Here is a 24,076-nt window from a genome sequence, read left to right on the forward strand (position 1 = left end):
GTTGTGTATTTACCAAGTGTGTCAGGTACTCTGTGTTTGACAGTAGGCGGAGCACTCTCTTTTCGGGTGAGCGGGCTCTTTCGGGTGTTGAGGTGTTTTTTCAGCTTGTGCTTCACCTTCAGATTGGGCTCAGATGCTGATGAATCAAAGTCACATGACAGTCACTTAATGTGATTGCGTTCACTACACTCGCTGCCTCAGACTGTCAAACCACAAGAATGATTTAAAACAACTTAATCCCACTTTAACTTGTGAAAATGCTTTGCATGTCTGTCTGCGAAAGAAAAACATTGTACGTTAATCTTTGTGATGTTGCTCCAAAATGACCACAAATAGACCTTGACTCTCATCTATAATAATACTTAAATGTGGCCCTTGAGTATGAATTTACATTGCTATTCGATGCCGTCCTTATTCACTCAGCTCTAGGCCCCACCTCTTCATAAATGAATAGTAATGGGTGGATGTTTACCTGCTCTGCGTAGCCGTGTCCCTTCTGACCCCTCAGAGGAAGGCTGCAACAAAGACGAGACCACAGGCTGGGAGGATAAATTGGGGTCTGGGCCCAGTTTTCTGAAAAACATAAAGAAAATAAGCAACACTAAAACAAAAACACCATGGTCAGGGTATATATAGACACAGAAATGTTAATTTTCAAATTCACAGTCAACAACAAAACTAAAGCACCATTTCAATAATGATTGGTATGTAGCTTTTTTTTTTTAGCTTTCATTAAAATGAATTTGTTAGTGTTTCATCTTTGTTGTTTTCTTTGTTACTGTGTGTTTGTTTGCACCTGTATGCTACAGGAGGTGCCGTAAGAGTGCTGGTGTTTGTCCTTTCCAGTGCCGCCTGTTTTTGCTTCTTCAGAATCACCTCCTGAAGTTTCTGTTTCACCAAGGAGCTGGCCACTGCACCTGGCATTTAGTAACACAGAGAATAAGACGTAAAAAAAACCGACTCACCAACTGCTTTATCATAACTAGAGAAGAAAGAAAAAGCCTGAAACAGAGAGTGCTGAAACAGCCCTCGTTTTAAATCTATGCAGAACATAAAGCAGAAAAATACTGCATGAAACTACATAAAATACACGTCTGCTATATGTGAGTGTGTGCGTGTGTGTGTGTGTAAATGAGTCCACACAGAGGTGACAGGAGGTGCTGGGAGTGTCAATATTGACCCAGTGACTTGACTATGTACCCAGACCCAAAGCTATATTTATCCCTACTGTTGTACCTCTACTCAGGTATATTTAGCTCTCATTTCAAAGCAAACTTCTCTGTTGCTGCTCAATAAAAGACTAACATGATGTCTGATGGGGACTTTCCTCTCCAGCCACAGTTAGCGTGTAATTACTTTAAAAGATGCAGAAATGACCTTGTATGAAGATCAGTGAGAAAAAGCCCGCAAACCTCCAGTAAATGTATATTAAACTTGTAGCAGCCTGTGATTGTAGCAGAAGATTCATGTGTGGAAGGACTCACTCTGTTGACTCTTGTCTTTGTGTTTCAACTGCTGCAGCTCCTGCTGTTTTTCTTGGTGTTCCTGCTCTCGCCTCCTCTGCTCCATATTAAACTTATACACACAAAAACAGGCACACTTATACTATAGCAAAATGTACAAAAGGCATGTTTTCACGTAGCTCAACAATGCCTTCAATTCAACGTTACATCTAATACTACAAAAAGATGATATGCCTCTCTATGCCTTATATCCCTTACCCGAATATGCTGGTGCAACTGTTGTTGTGAGAAGGAAGCGTGGGGTTGAGGGGAAAACGGCGTGAGAAGCAGAGGTGGGTGTAGCGGGGTGAGGAGCGCCGTGTCCGAACCTGGGCGCATCCCCCTCTCTCCCACCCTCAGGTCCATGGGAAACAAGGCTGCACACGACACGGGCACTGCCACAGAAGAATCTGGGAAAAGAGAGGAGAAGAGAAGGGAGGGAGAGCAGAGAGGAATCAATTTTCTTCATCCCAACAGAGTTGATTTGGACAATTGTCATTAAAGAATACATTAGAACCTTTTCATTGACAACACTCATCGCAGATGGGCAAACCTATGCTCTAAGTAAAGCTACTGAGATGGTTGATATTGTCACAGTCTGTTAGGTAAAGTTCTTTTAACCTTTTCATTTATATTATAATGATATTCAATTGTACCTGCAGCAATTCCAGTGAAAAGACATGCTCTTTTTTTTTTCAGCAACTACATTCTTAATTTATTCCTGCAAGGGTTTCTGCAAAAACTATTACAAATGTAGCAGTAATGAGTTTTGAGATAACCTCCCCAGTAGACAAAAGTATTGCACAGAAGGAAGCTCCAGTCTGGGAACAGGACAGAACAGGGACCTCATGGATGCCCAGGTTCAATATGGAGCCCTATTTCCTGCATGGACCAAGTCTGGAGTGCTTACAGGCCTTCTCCCCAACATTGACTACCACTGTCAACTTGTGTGTACATCTGTCTGCTACGCACGCACACTTTAATTTCCATGCTCTTTGCATGCTGTTGGAATTATTTGCATTTCAGGGCTGAGTCAATGGGAAAGATTGCCTCATCCGGTGCTAAAAACAGGATCCAGGACGGGAACAGTTTGTGAAAAGGCTGGGGTTGGTTTCTTTCAATGGCACACACACATATTTGCTCTCTCACAGTGTGTACACATAAAAAAAAAAAAAACAATGCCACAGATGTAAACACATACGGATGTTCAATTGTGTCCTGTACACACACTAACATGAACACGTATTGATAACACCACTGGGCGACGCACAACATTAGCTGGATCGATTCATACGCTAAATAAACCTCATCACATAAATCTTGCTACGAAAACATACAAAACACATTCAGGCTCAACAGACGCAAACATACAAGACTCACTTGTGCAAACACTTGACTACCTCAACACATGCGCGGGCGCGCACACGCGCACGCACGCACACACACACGCACACACACAGAGCAAGCCTTAAATAATATGATATGACAACATCTCTGTGCTGCTGCGTCTGGTGCTCAGATGTCAGATGAGCTGAGCGTGTGAAGTGAGCGCCACTCATGAAGAGGGCAGGCCCTGAGCTAACAGCAGCTCTGGAAACAAGTCAGAACACAACAGAAGAAAACACACACATATGCTATTGGTGTTGCTTCTGCACTCTGAGTCACACAAACACACACACACACACACACAACTCATACAATGTCAATGTTCAAATGTATCTGGATCAGATTTTCTGTTGGTCATTTTCATAAACACACACACACACACACACACACACACACACGCACGCACACACACACACACACACACACACACACACACACACACACACACACCAATGCAAGAGGAGGTACCAAATGTTTCTTGATGACTTTAATCTAAATGATCATTTAATGTCCGCTGCTGGGAACAAGGGACAATCAATAATGAACAAGATCAAATGCCTGTTGGGAAGGAAATCGATGCGTACCTCAGGGTTCACCTGCAACCCACAAAACAGAGAGGTCTGCTGAAACTGCAGCTCTGCGTGCTGCTGTTACGTCTAATGTTACATCTTTTACTTTTTAGTCAAATCATCACAGGTTTTAATTCAATCAATTATGGAATCTCAGTACTAGAAACATATTTTCTGCTGTGGAATCTACATTTATTTTGAGTTGTTTTTGTGTTGTAAAACAAGTTCAGAGGAAGACGGTATTTCTCACAATTATCTGCACGGGATGAGTAGAGGTTAACTATAAAGTGATAGAATTTTCAAAACTGACATTTTACAATGAAAGTTTCCCAGTCAACCCAGGCATGGCTGTGTTCCTTTTAATGTGCAGTGAAACACCAGCTCACACAAAAGCTGGGGTGTAATCTGTTTGACCACTTTGCCACCCTGCTGCACATGATGCCTTTTAGATTTGTAAAATATTTGTTAATAACACCATTCTAGTCCATCCAACATGACTCCAAGTCTAGAGACCAGGCAGTGGTTTACTGACCTCTGCAGCCACATTTAATCCTTTCACAGAACTTCAGAAGTAAAGAGAGGTTCTTATGTTTTTGATTCTCTTAACAAATGCTATCACATTACATCTTATAATATCTGGTTGTCATACACAGAGAAGAATAATAAATCTTGACCTTGTGGTTATAATTCCCTGTTGATTCTGTCTAAAAGCAGAGCTTTTGTGGAAGTTGAGCTGGGAAGGTATGCACTGGAATAATACTCTATGCAGGAATACACATGTTGGTGCATACTGTATGTTTAAGGGCATGAGTATGACAGACTTTTAAGAAATCCAACAAACAGCCTCAGACAGAATGCTTCTAATGAGTCAGCCTTTGGTTTGACAAACGAAAGGTTGTTCTTCTGTGGAATCGTAGACAGACTAGATCCTCATGGTGTGTGACAGATTCGTGTCATTAAAACACAACCACAAGTGTTAACAACTCAACCTGAACTGAAGATTGAAGATAACACAAGTAAAATAAATCCTAAACTGGTTTTATTTTATTGATCACGTATCCGGCAAAGTTAGATAAGTAATTAGTTTGATTTTCTGTGTTTCTGCATGTAACATGAAAGAATCCTGCCATGTTCGACAGGATTCAGACAAAGAGATTTTCTTTTTAAATTTGTGGACATCGCAAGACCGCACATGTCTGGACTGTTGTTAGGCACTCTACTGAGTCCTTTTAGTTTAGTTTGATTTCATGATGATGTAAGATCCTCTCTGTGTTTCTGTGTGTGTGTGTGTCTTTGTGTGTGTCTGTGTGTGTGTCTTTGTGTGTGTGTGTGTGGGGGGGGGGGGTTATGGAAATCAACAGAATGTCTGATCCAAAAACGTCTAGATAGAGACGAGGTATTAGGTAGATAAGGCACATGAATGATGATGTGTGTTTTAATCCTTTACTTCTGTTTTTCTTTTGTTTCCTCCTCTCTCTATTTTTACACTGAATCGTTTTGTTTGCTCAGACAGGACTGGCTCTACAGGTGAGGCAAGTCAGTCTCTCTCTCTCTCTTTCTCTTTCTCTCTCTCTCTCTCTCCCTCCCTCTCTCTCTCCCTCTCTCTCACTCAAAGATAACAATAACAAATAATTATTGCATTATTTCAGCCAGATGAGGCGGCGCTGACGGCCTGCACAGCGCCACCACTGATGTAACCAAGTCAACAACCAAGCAGGCAGATGTCACCGCTTTGTGTCTTCTCACCAGCCCAAATATAGTTGCAATGCCTTCGTCTGCTTTGACTGTTCTGTGTGAGCCTCTAAAAATCACACAGCAGCTTTTCCAGACAACTGTTACTTTCAGCCAATAAAGATGTTATTACCTCAGGGTATCTGCGTGGCTTCTGGTAGAAAAGACTGATGCAGGCCCTGAACGGTGGAGGAATCTCTTGGTTTACTATAATTTTGAGAGATAGGTAAATAGAAAGTATTTGGAGTATTGGATTATATTATGTGTACATAAACCCAACTAAATGTGGTTTCTATTGGATGTAGCCTCCCTACACTGTCCTCACTCTTTTCCACTAGAATTATCAGAAAGGCAAATAAAATAATAGCTGACAACTCCCACCCCGCACACCACCTCTTCAATCTCCTCCCATCAGGCAGGAGGTACAGAAGTATTAACTGCTCAACATCTCGCTTCAGAGATAGCACTAACCCTTTAGCTATTAGACATTTGAACTTGTCTCGCTAGTGAACAGTTGTAACAATGCATGTATATAGCCATATGCAATGCATATAGCACTTTAAACGACCGAATGTAATTCCAATGCTGCTGGTCTTTGCACTGTATTGTTTTTTTGTTTTGTTTTCCTGAATGTATGTTGCCTGTTTATGTAAAGCATGAACCAAGACAAATTCCTATTAGCAACTTGTTGCTGAGATGGCAATAAAGTTCTTGAATCTTGAATCTTTCTAACACTAAAGTGTGGAGAGATTCATACTTGATGGGACACTGACATCATCAAATGTACACATTTATGTGCCAAACAGAGTGACTTATATACCATGAAATTACTAGCCTGACATTAAACCTGTTTTAAAAAATTATTATGGGTATACCACCCAGTTTGAGAAGAGAGGGTTATTACTTCTCTGGGTAGAAGAATGACAGGGATGTGAACCTCTCTTACATGAGACAGTGACATCTGCCTCACCTCATGCTTTTTATCTGCAGTATTATATGATTAGCAAAATTATGTAACACGCAAAACACATTAGCACGACTATGGAAAATTAGTGCATATTAGAAGTGTGGCGGATTGTTCAATCCGAGTTGGGGCTTGGCTGCTTGCTGCCCCACTTTGCGTCCCACGCTTGTAAATCAACAGGAAATATGCAAATTTAACAAAAAAATTTGACAAAATGTTGGAAGATAAAATATTTTCCACTTCTATCTCTGATCAAAACCTAAAGCCCAACTGCACTTAAAACAGCTGCAAACTCTATGGAGTAGTTTTAAATTCTTTCTCAAAGCCTGCAACAGGCTTTATTTTTGGATTTTATAATAAGTATTTCAAAGCTGCAGTTATTTTATTTTGGTGGAGATGGTCAGGCCCCTTTATGTTCAGCTATGATTCCAGCAACACAAGCAGTGGCGAAGAAAAGTTTACCTTGGCAGGATTGGTGCACATCCAGGACAAGGATAACACATGCATAGAGTACACGATAGCTACATGTGTGCTTTAATCAGCACACAAACAAATTTTTGCAATTTCTGGTGGAGTGATCATACACCCAATCAAGATTAACGAGATGACTTATGATTCCGGTTCTGGTGATTGCATAACGCAATGAAAGATAGGTTACTATTACTGTAAATGCAAAGGCAACAGGTTACTAATAGACATTTTCGTAATAATTATCAGATAGGAGACTGTATAGATGTTTATTGTCCAGATTGTATCGCACGTCTCCATGTAGTCACTCCAGAAAGTATGCACTTATCACCTCACACCATATTAAGGCAGACTAAAAACACTTCTTTAGTAATGTGAACACACACCCATGTGAACAATTCTAGTGTGCAGAACCAGTGAGAAACTGCACTAATCTAAACCTTAGTTTAGGTTAGTGCAGCAACAGCAGTCCTAAAACAGATACAGGCTGTGAGCGATAACACCTGATGTATAATGCAACATGGGTCCAGTTTCCTAAGTCCTCACTCAGTTTTCCACAATCATCCCGGATTCTTGTTCTTCAGGGCAGCAAGATCTCACTCAGACACAAACATGTACACACAGAACAACTATCACAGGGTGCTGTTGCTGTTACAACAAGTAGCAACAGCAACAGAAGATGAGCATCGTAGATCAAGGCAGAGAAAATGAATTAATTACGACCACATCTGTTTCTCACTCTGGCTACTCAGAGCTTGGGTGAAGAGGCTCTATCATCCGTTTGTCACACACAGACAGACAGAGAGAGAGAGAGAGAGATACCACAGCAGAGCTCAATGCAACAGGTTCCACCTCCAAATTACAATGTAACTCAACAGCTACATCTGCACATGCATGCACACACAAGGAGGAACTTGATAAAGTCAAAAAAAAAACATACCTTTGTTTGTCCTGTAAATGTGTGTGAAACCCCAGTAGCACTTCTGCTCAGCCAGCTCACAGCAGGATCTATAATTAGACGAGCTCCACTCCCCTCCAGTCATCTTTTACTGCCAGCCACATCCTCTTTTCTTTAACTCCTCTTTCTTCTGCTCCCTCTCTCATTCTATCTTAGCCTCTTTTTGTTGACACTGTCTGACACCAAACTGTTGATTTTAGCATTTCATTCACGTAGCTGAAGCACCTTGTCTGGGAGAACAGCCATTTATCAGGACATTTTAAAAGGCATTTAACTTCTCTTAAATGCTGCCAGGAAGTACATTTTAACTGTAAATTTGCAGACTAAGAAGGTTAACAAGAAATGAGTGAAGTGGTGCAACACAAGACCCCAAATAACTGCTTGACAAGCATTATGACCCTGTTACACAACTACTTCTAAGCTTTTCTTACACTACAAAGTGGCGAACTTGGCTACCTATAACAGCTGTAATAACTGCAGGATCTCCACAACTCATCCCATAAACAACAGTGCACGTAACCATGGCAACCAGGCTAGTTGTGCCGACAGGAAGTTGAGACTATAAAAACACAACAATGAGAGAAATGGGGTGGCTTCCTGTTTAAGAGCTGAGTTTAGACTCCCGTTTCCTCCACTGTCCTCTCTTCTCTGTTGTTGTGACGCTGCTGCCAAAGTGCCCTCAGGCCCCAAGGCAGCAAAATGAAAGCAAGCTCATTCAGTAAAACCCTAAAGAAGCATGGCTCCTCTGAAAACTCCATACATTTCTCCAAATGACTGATCCTCTCAATCCACAGCTTTACAGAGATGCTGAAGGCTCTATGATGCTCATTAATGACTAACAGTCAGCCCAACATAACAAAGTAATGCGCTGAACACACAATTATTCATAAAAACACTCCATTACAGGAAAATGGAAAAATTAGTCAACTTTCGACAGTCCGGTTAACTAGTATTGTATGTGAACAAATGTATGTATGTGAACAGCTGAGCCTACCTGACAAATATGGAAGAACCTGTTTACAAATGAGAAGCCAATAAAATTGACATCCCTTTGTTACCAATTTCTTCACACACTACTGAAGGAATGGTACAACATTTTGGGTACAACAATAATTATTCATTCATTCATTCATTCATTGTCAAAAGCCCACTTTCTCCGCTGTCATGGGTCGCGGGGTGCTGGAGCCTATCCCAGCTGACTGGGGGCATAAGGCAGGTTACCCTCTAGCACTAAGCCAGACAATAATTTTGTTCTGCCTTAAAGTTAGCTGGGATAATCAAAACATGTTTTGTTAATAAGATTATATGTTCCCAAGAATCTACTGTATCTAGATTTCGTAAATGTATTGACTTCAGAAGGAAACTTTGAAATTCAGAAAATCCAAGACTTATTGACGCTTCATAATAGTTGATAAGTCTCCACAGAACCTCATAAATCACAACTATGCCACTTCATTTTTCCGTTTGCACTGAATCATCCCAGTGTTTCCCTGCTTCCAGCATTTGTCCTGATCTAACTGTCCCCTGACTTCAGAAGGCTGACTTTTTCCTGCATCTATAGGAGGAGAATCGAGAACCACAATAATGTTTGTGGTTGGTCACATTAACAACCTGATTTCCAATACAAGAGAAACTATTTTCCAGCATGGCTTTCTGATGACTGTTCCTGCTTTTGCTACATTATGCTTTCTTTATTTTTGAGGAAGTACAGCGGTGTTTCTGTTTCTGTCCAAAACAGTTGATCAAACTGGTTGCCGTAAAATTACGCTTTTGTCTAAGATTGTGTCGATTTAATTTTCATTTCTCTGTTGGGTTTAACCAAAGCCACCTAGATGGTATGTGTAGCAGCTGATGATACAGAATTCCATCTCTAGATGTTCAAATCTGGACTGGTAAAATGACCCAAGCAGTATCCCAAGGAAAAAATCTGTGTTTAGGACAGAGACAGACACATTCATTAGGATGATAGATCTGAAATGGAATAAAAGGTGCAGGAGTATAGGCGAGAGTATATTCACTACAAAAAAAAAAAATCCGCCGAGTTGCTAAATCAGCCTTGTGCAACACAGGATCACTATGAATAGTCTGGCACTGACAGTTATGATCACATGCTCTTTTCACTGGGAGCTTTCTCATCTGACCAAAACACCTCCTGCCTCCTCAAACGGCTGGTGTGAGTACTAAGGCTTTCTGAAATCAGACATCCTTTTATCATTAAAGTTTAAGTCATTTATTTAAGGGGAAATAACATGCCATATTAGACAAATACTTTCAATGAAGTCAATAAAAAGTATAACCGTATTATAATAATATGTGTTCCATCTCTTTTTTTCCTCTTCCTCTTCCAGATCCAGCTCTCTCTCCACCTCTAACTCATTTCCCTCATCAGCCACTCTCCTGGTGTTTTTCCCTCCATCTTTGTATCTGCGTCCTTCATCCTGAGGAATCAACAGCTGTCACTCCCATTCAGGCCCTCTCTTCTTCCAGCAGCAGCTGGCTAGACTGTTTTGTGTGTGCGTAGACCTGCCTGCCTATGACTGTCGCCAGACTATTTCTATATTTATTGTGTTACTCTGTTGCCACATATTTCAGTGTTCACGTGAGAATGGTAGTTTGTATAAGGCTCAGCAAATTGAAGAGCTTACTTCTGCTGAGTGTGTGCTCGTGTTTTAGATGGTTACAACCAAACGGACCCTCAAAAGAACACTGTTGATGCTCACATTTACAGGAGGTCAACGAGGATACGAGAGGCCCCTAAATCATCCACATGTAGATCTCTGGCCCAAGAACTTCAAGTGAGACCCTTCTGATCGAGAGATGACTTGATATTTATGTATAGAAATATTCAAAACTGCCCAAACTCACCCAACACCATCACAACCACATTATTCTTGAGGAGCTCTCCATAACTTCTTCGTACATAGTCCACCATGACTTTTGAAAATGAAAAATTTAATGGGTTAACATCTAGCAATTAGGAACCAATAACGAAAAACCCAGAACCAATAACGGAAAATCCTGAATCAGTGCTGAAGTGGACAGACCATAACTGTGACAGGTGTCGGTGAGCAAACTGGCATGAAAAAAACAACCTTGGGTTAAAAATGTAAATGGGGAAACCAGTTGCGAGATGCACACCTTTAGGGCTAATTGCTGCATGTGTGAAATGTTACTGATTTTGTCCTGTCGTTTTTGAGGAGCTGTGCTAAACTATTCATGCACTAAAGGGACAATTGTAAACTTACATGCCTGCTTTGACAGGGACAAAAAATTGAGGTTTATGAGTCATGATAATGCAAATATTTAATAATTCAATTATTAGTTTAACAAAATTTTATTATTGTGATAATTACCTTTGGGGTTTTTTGAAGGGAGTAACAGCTGCCACTGGAAGAACAAGACTCACCAGTCATAATAGTGACTGAAGAGGTTGTTGCGCAGAGCTACCTTCAGTTGGCATGTTGTAGCTCAGCATCATCATATTTATCCCACCCCATAATCCCTTCTTGTCTCCAACAGCTACAAGAGTGCTGGTTAAGCTGGTCTCCTTGAATAATCTTTGCTATTTTATCTGATTGAACTCCTGACTTGTATCCAAGACTTCAAGAATTATTACTGATTATGACAAAAATGACTTTCTTTTCAGACTAAAATCTGACACATGTCAATCATGTTGGTTTTCACTTCTACATGCATAACTGAAGGTTGTACATGCCCATAAAGCTGAATGTCGGTAGGCATCATATTCAAATCACTGTAAACTTAACAGGTGCTTTGAAATTCCACCAGTTCCACAGACCAATAATAAACATCTGCATCACACACACACACACACACACACACACACACACACACACACACACACACACACACACACACACACACACACACACACACACACACACACACACACACACACACACACACACACATTCCACGTGTCCCTTTCATCATTCACATAAGTGTTGCAATTGCCTGAAGGCTGAAACTTTAGAACAATTCATTCATTCATGACGCTTGCCTCCAAACGCTCCTGTCAGAGAAGAGACACCAGGTATGCTGTCCCGTCTCACAAACAACAATAAACCATTTTAGTTTTGCAAAAGCAACAGTGACAAAGCAGAAGACTGACTGGAGCTTACTGACATTCACACATTTCATTTACTTTGTGACAACAGCGGCTTTGGATATAAATGTGATTGCACTCCAAGTGTCCATCAGCTTCATGTTGAAAATTCAATCAACCATAAGCCCTATATGTATAATAATGTGGAAGTACTACCAAGACTAAGGCTTGAGTCACCTCACACAGCCTGAGTTAAGTAAGTGAGAGGAAATAAGTATCTTTGCCAGCAGCTTGTATCTGTCAGTATTCTGCAGCTAAAAGGGGAAACCAAAAGACAAGATTGCAGAAATTACTATGATAAATCTGCATTTTCCAACCATGTGACATCACTGCCACCACTCTTTCCAGTTGTCTCCAGTCACTCTATTCCAGTTGAACATGTCATAGGGAAATTTTTCACAATGGTATTTTGCATGTTCTCTCATTTTTCATTGATATGCTTTTAGCTGAACAACCTATCAGAGTTGATGTTTCTCGCCAATGAGCTCGGCTGCTAATTCAGCACGCTCAACCACTCAAAAAGGTAGCGACCAGAGCTGAAACCACTGGGCTGGTGTATCAGAGCCATGATGGAACAGCAGACTATAACAACAGGAAGTGTAAAAACACACCTTGGTGAAGTGATGTGCCCTTCAGCTGCTCCTCTACAACTGTGTAACAGCACCACTGGTCATACTGGTAAGCTCCCAGTGCAAAGTGAGAAATACTGAATATATACTACAGCATATACATTCTACTTAATCTAGCAAGTCCACACACAAGGTAACATATGCAGCTAATTTGAAATAATTAGTTCAAGTTTTCTTCTGGAAAACTCTCAAAGGCCATACAAAAACATTAAAATATTTGTGGTTTCAACGGCAAAAAACCAAAAAGTTAAAACTTTTACTTTGATGAAAGGTCTTCAAAAACCCAAGACAAATTAATATTTCTATACAAACAGACACGAAATCCTGCTCTCCTTTACATCAAACACATTCTTTACATTTCCCAACGTAGAGCCACTCAATACAGCGGCCCACTCAAGTTGGCCTTGCTCAGACTATTCGCCTATATCTGATTTTTAGCCCATCCAGATTGATGATGACGTCATATTGGCGATGCGAGAGGAAGATGCCAGAAAAAAAGAGCGTCGCACATTACGGAGCAGGAAAACACAGAAGAAGAAATCGACAATGTCTGGTGTGTGTTTTCTCCACCTCTACCAGACAGTGATATCACCAATACGCTAAGTTAATAAAACTTCACGTTCGTCATCATCGTTGTTGTTGTTGTTGCCGCCATCGTAATTCTATGACCTCACACATTACGCTCACTGAAGGACGCCTCCGCCACAATGTCGTCGTTGTGGCAACCTGTCAGATCGGCCGATAATGTGGCCCAGTCTGAACAGAACCAGATTGCATTTGGACACCAGATAAAAAACAGTGTGAACAGTCATCCCTATAACTCTGATATGGAAGGAAATCTGACATGCCTGCAGTTTGAACGGAGTCAAAGGGATCTCCCTCTTAATCTTCTAAGGTGCACGCATGCACATGCACACACACGCAGCAGGTCATCTTCATCATCACAACACTCACGCATTACAATCAAACTTTTAATTTTATTACACAAAAAGGTAACAAATGCAAATGCTGCATATCTCTTGCTCAAGTTTGTTTCTTTAATCTGTTCTCATAAAACTTTTGAAACGTTGCAACACAGCAGCCTCATTCGGAATGAGCTGAGTGATCTTGTAGGTTATCACTGGTGAAAAGAGTGGTGAGTGATACAATGATAGTCCCTGCTAGTGGAAGAGAGACTGGTTGCTACAAAAGGACCACAATCTGCTGCAAAGGCTTTTGTTCTTATAAGAATGACAACAGATATCTGCTTACCCTGCAGAAGCTCAAGTCAACCCTGCAGCCACAAGATAATTTCACCGAGCTCAGCAAAAATCAAAAAGTTGTGTTAAAACAAAATAAGGAAAACAGATTTGTGAGTATTTTTCCAAATGATTTCTGCTTGTTTCTAAACATGTTGCAAAATGCAATGCTACATTGCTCTCTCCTCTTTCAAGTTCTTCCAAATTGTTCATCTTATTTTCTGTCTACATTCTTTTCTTGGTAAAAGTTAACATGTTCCAGGAAGCGAGCTTCATGAATATGCACAGTCACACTCTGCAGTCTGCACGGACAACAAAGGAAGAGGACATTAAAATTCCTGCACATGTTCTGTACTCTGCTCAAGGATGAACACACACACACACGCACGCACGCACGCACGCACGCACGCACACACACACACACACACACACACACACACACACACACACACACACGATGGAGAGATCTGTATGTATAGGTCTGTGTACACAAAATGGCCAATCACATCCACAAAGACACACTGACAGGTACAGCCACAAAAATGACCATTTAGACTTGTTTCTGGGCTTCAAATGTACTATTAGTGTACTTCAGATACATTACACATTCCACTTCCACCTATCATTTGCAGTTTATTATAATCTATTCCCTATAGGGTTTTTTTTCTGTAGGATCACTGTTGTCATACACGTGTTAAGAGTGACTCGAGGTTTTGCATTATTTATCACATTATTTTAAACATGTGGCAATGAACAAAGTGTCAATATTGTACACACATATATATATGTACATATATATATGTACATATATACATATAAAGTATATATATGTACATATATATGTACATGCACACACACACACACACACACACACTATATATATATATATATATATATATATATATATATATATATATATATATATATATATATATATATATATATATATATATATATATAACTAGAGTGTGCCACTAATTACCCTTCAGGGATTAAAATTAGTATTAAAAATGTAAAAAACAAAATACTTGTGATAACATTACCACACACGCAAAGACTTCCAGACATGTGTACACACACCCCGACAGAAACACAGATGTGGTTACACAAACATATGCATTGTGTCTCCTCCTCTGCTTTGACAAAGATGTTTAAATTAGCCGGAATCTGTAAACGTCACGGAAGACCATTCATCACGCGCAGACTGTCAGATGTGAAGTCAGACATCCACCGACATGGGGGGAGATCCTATTACATGTGCGCTAACAACAGGCTATTTGATCCGAGGTCATTGTAAGTCACCCGGGTGATTTGGCCTGAATGTGAGCGAGTATTCCTTTCTGCTGCACCTCAGGCCAGATAATATTGTTAGTACAGCAAGGACTCTGTCTGGCTGAACCCCTGTTGATGGTCAGACTCCTACACATTTATCTGCCAGATGACAACATCACACCCAGACTCATGTGCGGAGCTTCAAAAGACTCCTTTAATAAACAAGATTTTAATCTAATAAACTTATCATGAAGGCATTGCTTATGAAAAAGTAATGAAATCTTAACTATGAGAAACATAAAAGGTTTATAATATTTGATTGACACTAAAGCAAAAGTTGAATAAGGAGATTAAAAGTAAATACAAAGCTGGAAAGTAAAAAATACTTCAGGTCTGCAGAAATGAGGTGAAACATTTTGCATCCCAAATCCCACAGAGATAATTCCACTCAGAAAAATAAACAACAAAAATAAAGACTTGATCACATTTGTTTATATATATATTGCCCATTCTACCAAATTTGTGCAAAGTTCAGAGTTGGAGACACATTTTTAAAAGTTGTTTGTTTTTGTTTTTTCAAAAACCAAGTTGTCCATACATAAACTGTGCCATGTTTCTATTGTACAAATCTATAAAAGGCGCAGTCAAATTTCAAATATTAATGCCGTGCCTGTTCTTGAAATGTTTTCCCGTACCTGAAATGTGACACTACCGTAACACACCAATACACTGCAATGAAACTATTATATTAATTTGTTAAAATTGTGTGCCCATACACCCTCTAAAGAATATTTTTACAAATTTATTATGGAAGGTTTTACAATTAAATCACTTGAAATCAATTTTTAAACAAATTTCGAAGTTATTTTCTAGGATTCATCCAAATTTAAATGCAATCTTTTTTTATGTAAAAATTATGTTGATCTTAAAGATCTGAGTTAATTAGTTATTACATTGAATGCACATTTATCTAATATATATCATATAATTTATTGGCTTTGTTCTTGTTTTATTTCACAAAACATTCAGTGGTACGGTAGTGACAGCACTGTTATGGTGGCGACTGGACTGCTTGGTTGTGACCTCATGATTATGTTTGCAAGGTTGTATTGTTTCCCCTCAACCATATTGTTTAACATTAACTACCTTAATAACCTACCTTACAATTTGAATTTACAAACGCAAAAGTTTTCAGATTCAGTCAGTCATCTTCAGATTACCACCGCTGTATCCGCCGCAGCGGGTCACAAGGAGCCGAAGCCTATCTCTGCAACATAGGGCGTGAGGCGGGGAACACTCCGGGCATGACGCCAGTGCACCGCGGAGCCACACACAAAGACATACAACCATGCACACACACACTCATTCCTACGGGCAATTTTGGAACGGCCAATCAACCTGAAGCCGTGTTGTGAGGCGGCAGCGCTAACCACTGCGCCACCGTGCCGCCCGCAAATGTCTATAATCAATAAAATGAGGTATTTCACTATTTTACATTACTTCAACATAGCAGCACATCTACTGCAACATGACATCAGATCATCTAACGTGTTTTGTACTTGAAAGTGCATTTAAAGAACAAAAATATAGTTATTAACATTTTATAGAAAGTTATTCACATACTGAAATGATAACCTATAACAGCTCCTTCATGGTGCACCTCCAATGAGCAACTTATATATGGGATGGCGCGCTCAATGGCACCTTGGCAGTGCTCAGGAGGTGACACCTCCCACTGTCACTTCACACTCCAGGGTCTTGAACCACCGACCTTGGGATCCCCAGTCCAAGACTTGGTGGACTGAGCTACTGCCGACCACAATCACCATTATATTTATGTTTCATTATATCATACATTATTGAGCACTCTGAGATTCTTAAGAATGAAATGTGATTTACAAACAATTTATTATTAGTAGTAGTATTATTATTAATTCAAATGAATTTAAAAAAAACTTAATTAGTCCCCAAGGGGCAATTGAAGACACATAAAGCAGGATTGTTCCACAAATAAAGAAAAGTACAATGCAAAAGCAAAAAAAAAGACTTAATGAACAGAAAACTAATACTAACACTAAAATATAGAATAAACAGGTATGTACAATATAAAAAGTTGTGTGCGATTGTGTAATAAATATCAAGATCCTTCATATTGTGGCAGCATTGTGTGTTAGTATGAAGTAAGTGTAAAAATAGTGTAAACATAAACAATAAATACAAATAATTAATATAAATACACTTTTATGTGAAATAATAACTCAAAACTTAATTAAAACCTAGTTAGTTCGTTAATTCAAAATCGAGTCAGTTTAGAACCTAGTTCTTTCAAAACCTGGAAGGTTAGTTGGGTTAGTTCAAAACCTAGTTTGAAAAACCTAGTTAGTTTGAAAACCTAGTTAGTTTAGCACGTATTTTGTTCAAAACCTAGTTATTTTGTTAGCTATTACAAAAACTACTTAGTTTAAAACCTAGTGAGTTCAAAACCTAGTTAACCATAATTGTTTAACAGAAAGAGTGTAAACATAAAGAGTATAAACAATAAAAATACGAATTAAGTAATAACATAAATACGTATTATTACTATGTTTGAGTATAATGTAACAATAATGATCAGACAGTGCCTTAAATATTTGAAACATTACATGTTGTCACCACCGAAACGAGTATATCACAACTGTTAGGTTTCTGACAATGTGTAGTATAACTCAAACATGCCAACGAGTAAATGTATAGGAACAGATGTTTGAACAGTTGCACACACAACAAAACATAATATTTTGATTTGAGTCCTTAAAGATGTACTGACTTGTAGATAATTTGTGTACGGTTGTGAAACATATCAATGTATCATACTGATTTTTCAGACTTTGGAACACATTTACTTAAAAATGATGAGAGATAATGACTCACCATGCAGCCATAAGGGACAGGGATGCTGTGTAACTCCCTGGTCAGATATTCAGATGAGTGGCTAAAACCAGGCTCCACCCACGTGGTAAAACAACTTGTGTTACGGTTGTGACGTAAAAGCGTAGGTCAGAATTTTTTGAAGCATGTTTTGTAATTTAGAAAAAACAAACTGCAAAGTGAATCTAAATATTTTACATTCTATTTAAACTAAACCAAAAATATATTTTAAAATATACCATTGGAAACATTTTTTTTTAAGTATTTTCAGGAATTAAAATTTAGGGGTTGGAGATTGGGACAACTACTTCCCAATAGAAAGTACATAGGAAGGTAGTATAAATGATGGTTTTGTATATATTTAGTTTAATTACAATCTAGTTACAGTATTGTGTTTAACTAGATCAAAATATAATCTTTGCAAATACTGAAAGTCTTAATTCTTAATTGTTTTGTTAAGTAGTTTTTTTTATTGTGGGACAGCAATTTACACGAATTCCGTAGAATGACCCATACGTATATGGTGGCACATAAGAAGCAGAAGGGGGGAGGGAGTGGTCCCAGGCTGTGGCTGGAGACCAATAACAGACCAATTACCCACCTAACCACAGCAAAGAACCTTTAGCTCAAAGGTTAATATAACATGAATTGATTTGACACACGGATAAATGTTAAAGGACAGAGCTACCTCAGGCAGTACCACAGACACTTGGACACAGACTCTTTGTTCCATTTATACAAACGGGACCCTGTGGAAATTCCACGATAAAACAATATCAGACTTCATACATGACATGTGACAGCAAAATAAGGAAGTGTGCAAAACATGATGGCAGTACACTGTGTTTGTGTGTGTGTGTGTGTGTGTCTGTGTGTGTGTGTGTGTGTGCGTGCGTGTGTGTGTGCATGTGTGTGTGTGTAAAAAATAAAAAATAAAATAAATAAATCTATTAATATCTTCATAGGGAAATTAATTTTGTTTGACTCAAAATGCTTGCACACATATACAGCACACACGCACACACACACACACACACACACACGCACACACACAGTATGGAAAATGATCATTTGGACATGACAAAAATGAAAATACAGTAAACATGTACAGTGAGGGGAGGGTGGTTGGGGTTGGGGGATGGACAATGATTGTGCTTTTGTAACGTCGAGGTATAGCCAGTGATTATTCTTGGGTCATATAATTGGTTTCTATTTAAAAACAACATTTTTGTCCACTGTGGTAGGTCTTCAGTGATTTTTTTTTTTGACGTGTAGCTGTTATACGTCAGATAATAGCTGGTTTTAACTCCGTCCATTCTGTGTGTCCACGTAGACACGGGTCACACACACTAACATCACAGTGGTTTTCGTCACAAGGAGATGCCCGTCGGACAGAAAAAGTTTCGGTTACAGTCTCCACACGACAACGCAGACCCGGCGGATATCTGCGTTGTCATGTGGACGAAATGCTGTGCGCAAAAAACCCCTCACTGCCCGTTGACTTACACCATATTGTTCACGTGATTGACAGGTAGTGGGTGGAGTTAAAGCGTGACAGCATGAGGTTTTCAAGTGAGCTTATTCAAATATAAAGGTGGGGACATGTCCAGACTAATACAGAAAAAGTGACAATTACACACTTAACATTAACAGAGATAAAAAGGAGAAACACACAAACATGCACACTGTCCTATGGGCCCCCTTGGGGGGTATTATATAAATTTACCCCTGCCGTATCAAGTGATTTCACGCACCTACAGGCAGGACAATAGAGCCATTTGTCCAACAGGTCAGAAATAGCCGCCTCCTTCTCCATCTACTGTTACTACCATTACCATTACAACCGGTGTGTCTACATTGTGGCCCTCAGGGGCCCCACAACTCAATGTTATCCCAATATGTCTGCAGTGGTTAATGTGGTTGTAAAAAAAAAAGACTTACTTTAATGGTAGCTGAAAACATAAAACATGTTTGGTGAGGCATTTCAGCTGTATCCAATGAGAAACGTGTGAAAGATAAGCAGCCAAATAAAACATGAAACAAACACCTAGCGGCAGGTCTATCACGCCTTCTAGTTATCGCTATGACATTATAATAATTACAATTAATTTTTTCCAGCACGAAACAAAATGCAAATGGTAAAAAACAAACCAACCCTTATGAATATGCATTCTAAATATTTACACAATTAACATAAAACTGATGGGAGACTAATTTAATAATCATGCAATTGGTGGGTTTTGGTGTTTGTGTTGTATGACGACGAATGTTCACATGCTGCTTCTATCCCATAAGTGAACATAGTTCACTTATGGGGTGTTTTCTGGAGAAAACAGATCTAAATATGTTAACTTTATTGAAGCTCATACAGAGACTTTTAGATAGCAACCTTATCGCCTTATAAAGTGGAAGGAAGATTATAACAAAGAATTTGGAATGGGTGTGATCGCAGAATTAAATCTTCAGATTCTTATATTCCAGTTGATCTTTTCGTGTGTGAAAAATGATTGTCACTGTTTCTTAGAACTCAGAAGAACACTTTACAGGATAATTGGGAGGTAATCCTGGAGGCCTGCAGGTCCATTAAGGCAGTCCTGTGTCGTTTAAGACCTTTTTGAACAGTACACGCCTTTAAAATGATGGTTTCATGTTTTATACACATGTAACCAGAACCTGCAGACATGACCATGACCTCACTGGGTTTTTTTCAGATACACACACACACACACACGCACACACACACACATGCACACACACACACACACACACACGCACACACACAGATATGACAGATAGCAGAGCCTGGCACAGCAAGAACCAGCTTCCATTCAGAGACACACACTGTAATCCTTTCAGAGTTTCCCATGTGAGTCAGCACTAATGAAGCAACAGAGAATGGCCGTTATGAGAAAGGGCATTGCTGACATGTCCATCATTATCATTTATTTGTCTTAACACCGGAGTCAAGTGTATGAAGGTGAGTTCAGGTTATAATCCTGTTGTACACTAGAAGTCACATTTTCAGCATCTTAGCAGGACCGCACGCACAACAAAAACACAGCAAATATACAACAAATGAAAAACAGCAGCATATTTCTAACATGAAGTGTAATATCACTATAGTGCAAAGAAGAATTGACACAATTATGGAAGTGAAATTGGAAAAAGAGAAGTACATCTGAGAACTGTATACCAGCACGATATGGAAAATTTCCGAATCCCTTCAAAGACTAATAACTCCAGATTGAAAAGCTTTTTTAAAAAAATAACTACAACCTGAAAAAACATGTAATACCTTAATTAAATTCAGCACATTTTTCAGACATTTCTCACACAGAATAAACTACATTCCTGCATGACCTGCAGAAAACCCACATATGAAAAACACAATAGGCCATGTATGCGCGTCCAGCTAGGCCAACAGCTGCTCTGTACTTTACTGCATTTCTCTAAGAATCAAACGGTTAAACCCATTCTGTACTTGAAAAACCGCTGTCACCCAAGCTGTGTTGCGTGTCTGTGTGCTTAAAAAAATGTAAAGATGACAAAATGTAGTTTTGAGTCGACCGGCAGCATTTTTCAACGTGAATATTTCAGTGCTGGTAGCTATGGCCTCACTTTTAACATGTTTAAGTTAAATGTTACTAACTCAAAACACAACTACAGATCAAGTAGTTGTGTTGTGGGTTTAGTGTATTTCCATGAGGTTTTTTTACCTTCCACTGCACAAAAAAGGCACTGTCTGTCTGTCTTTATGTTTCCAGAAGTGCGGAATCCATCTATGGAGACAAAAAAAGGGAAAAAAAAAACAAGAGTGGAAAAGCAACTCACACTGCAAACAATTCTAAATAAATACAATTACCTACAGGTATCTCATGAAATGCAATTCACACAAAACAATTTTCTTGCTCATTTTAATATTCTCCTTTTTTTACTAAAGTGAACATTTTCATTTCAGGGCATTATGCCCTGCACCAGAGTGTGACCAGAGAATAATCCCAGTCATAGATGACTCGACACCTGACGGGTGCGTCCGGGGCGCAATCTGAGCTGCTCTTGATGGAAGCCCCACCCTTTACGACAATATTTAGCACATATCTAAGTTTAAAAAGAAATAAAATGGAGTGTAGCAAAGCATTCAAGCTCGATCAATTTCGTACATACAAAGCAGAATTGCAGAATTCTTACAATGTGGGTGTTGTTGATCATATAAAAATAATAATAACAATAATAATAATTGGAATCAAACACAAAGGCCAGATATAAATAGTGAGGAATGTAATAAATGCATGAGAAATGCATAAGGAATTATAGGAGTTACAAACAAAACATTACAACCACAAAGAATACACTTCCTATGACTGCATTCTGCATTACTGCCAGTTAAACTTCACACTTATTACTTATTAATGTATTTCAATAAATATCCACCGAGTGTGTTCAGAGAGAAGAGAGAACCTTAAGGTAGTTGTGAACACGCTTGTATCACCAGAACTCTGCAGACAGAGGACAGATTCCATTCAGGGGGAACCTAACAATGCACCAAACACCTGTTCAGGTATTAACCCAGCCCGAAGTTGTCTTAGCAACGCAACGCCCGCTATAATTACAGCAAATCTAACAAGAAAACTACTTTTGGAGAAACTCAGAAGCTGCTCCCACAACAGAGCCCGTCTCCAGCGGAGCCGCCTACCTCAGAAAGACACAATCCGCTCAAACGTTAAAGCCTCTTGAGACAAACATGGGAACGAATCCATCTACACGGATCCTGGTGACGGATGATGGCGAAGTCTGAGGAGAAAAAGCAAAAACGATCGGAGGCAAGTTGCAGAAAAGAAAAGTCCGGCCCCTCCCTCCCTCCCCCCCCCCTCCACTCTCCTGCTGACAGAAATAGCCAGCAAGGCGGGTCCCACCAAAAATAGCCTTGACTTCACACAAGCCTTCAGGTCTATTGTGTTCCCGCACTGGCTCACTCCCATTGGATGCAAACCGCAGCCAATCAGCGCCCGACTCACCAGAGCTCAGTCAACAATCTTGACTTGTGTTTCTCCAGAATGAGAACTTGAATGACTTAAAACCATTTGTGTATCAGTCACACACACACACTGTGGCTCCATCTGCTGTCAGGCGGCTCCAAACCAGAGTTGTAAATCCACTGAACAGGCTCAGGTAGTTCAGTGAAATGTAAAATCACCTCTTCAAGTACTACAATTCAACTTCCATAACTTTTCATAAGCAAATGTTTGAAGGATCTTTGTCGGTGTTTGACCTGGGAGGGGTTTTTTTGGGTTTTTTTTTTATCAGTTCAAATTCAAAACATGACACTCCAAGACTAAGTGCATGCTGGTGCATGCTTCTTAACAGCAAAGGCACCTCAAGTGCACACAGCTACAGTACGATCTGGTAATACTATCATCTTTTGTTGCATGCTAATCTGTGATTATAGTATTAAATATGTGAAGCATATACCCAAACCATAATAGTATTAGAACATTATTTTGTTTAAGGAGCACCTTGAAACTGCATCACAGAAAAAAAAAAAGTTACACAAAATCGTGCCTACAGTGGATAGAAATGCACTTCATGAATGCATGAATGAAACACATTCAGAAAAAATAACTTTCCTGTCCGATATCCTTTTTCATATGATTGATGTTCTTTGATTCATGAGAGCCCTACATTTTAATTTGAACAATTAAACCATTATTATATTATTTATATAGGTTCACTATTCATTGTGTGGATATAATAACTTGCGTGCGTTTACTTGGTGGGATTATCTTTTATAGTACAGCAGTTCCACTGTATTACCTCATAATGCTCTCTTGAGCATCGTTGCCAGCTGAACTGGCCTCAGGAGGAAATGTTTTGGAGTCCTCTCTGTATGAATTGTTAAACTAGTTGTAGAGACAAATTAGTAGATTTCACTGAATGAGAGGTTTAAGCTCGTAGTAGTTTATCTCCTGTCAAAGGTCAAACCTAATCTGGGAAAAAACACTCTCCTGGACTCTGATTGGCAGTGATTTTAAACACTACAGAAACAGTGTTTGTCAGGAGGATATATTTCTAGATAAATAATGTTGTTTATAATGATGTCAATCTGGGAGCCCATATCCAAGAATGGTCACAGCTCAGACTGGATTTCACTCAAGCTTCAAAAATAAGAATTTTTTCCTGTAGTAACAATTAAAAAATGTCATTTGCCTCTCTGCGATAATTAATTTTAATTTTTTTTTTGTTAATTTTAGTATATTTTAATAATCCCCGAAGGGAAATTAAGAGCACTCTCTAGTTTGAAGAAATACATGCATATATTTGTTAGTATA

General features: G+C 39.2%; 1 protein-coding gene across 5 annotated transcripts in view; it reads right to left on the reverse strand.

Annotated features, from left to right (window-relative positions):
- Positions 1–24,076, reverse strand: part of hdac7a (histone deacetylase 7a) — a 59,723-nt gene that overhangs the window by 22,590 nt on the left and 13,057 nt on the right. For 2 of the 5 annotated variants that reach the window (XM_068327120.1, XM_068327113.1), the window contains exons 2-7: positions 21,467–21,529; positions 1,722–1,912; positions 1,485–1,575; positions 797–917; positions 473–573; positions 14–136 (exon numbers count right to left, since the gene is read on the reverse strand). In XM_068327120.1, the coding sequence (XP_068183221.1) occupies positions 14–136; positions 473–573; positions 797–917; positions 1,485–1,575; positions 1,722–1,912; positions 21,467–21,529 (690 nt within the window). Of the gene's footprint in view, positions 1–13; positions 137–472; positions 574–796; positions 918–1,484; positions 1,576–1,721; positions 1,913–21,466; positions 21,530–22,443; positions 22,542–24,076 lie in introns of all 5 variants that reach the window. The other 3 variants (XM_068327140.1, XM_068327148.1, XM_068327129.1) reach the window with 3 other exon arrangements.

Source organism: Antennarius striatus, chromosome 2 (genome assembly GCF_040054535.1).
Source record: "Antennarius striatus isolate MH-2024 chromosome 2, ASM4005453v1, whole genome shotgun sequence".
Lineage (NCBI taxonomy): Eukaryota > Metazoa > Chordata > Actinopteri > Lophiiformes > Antennariidae > Antennarius > Antennarius striatus.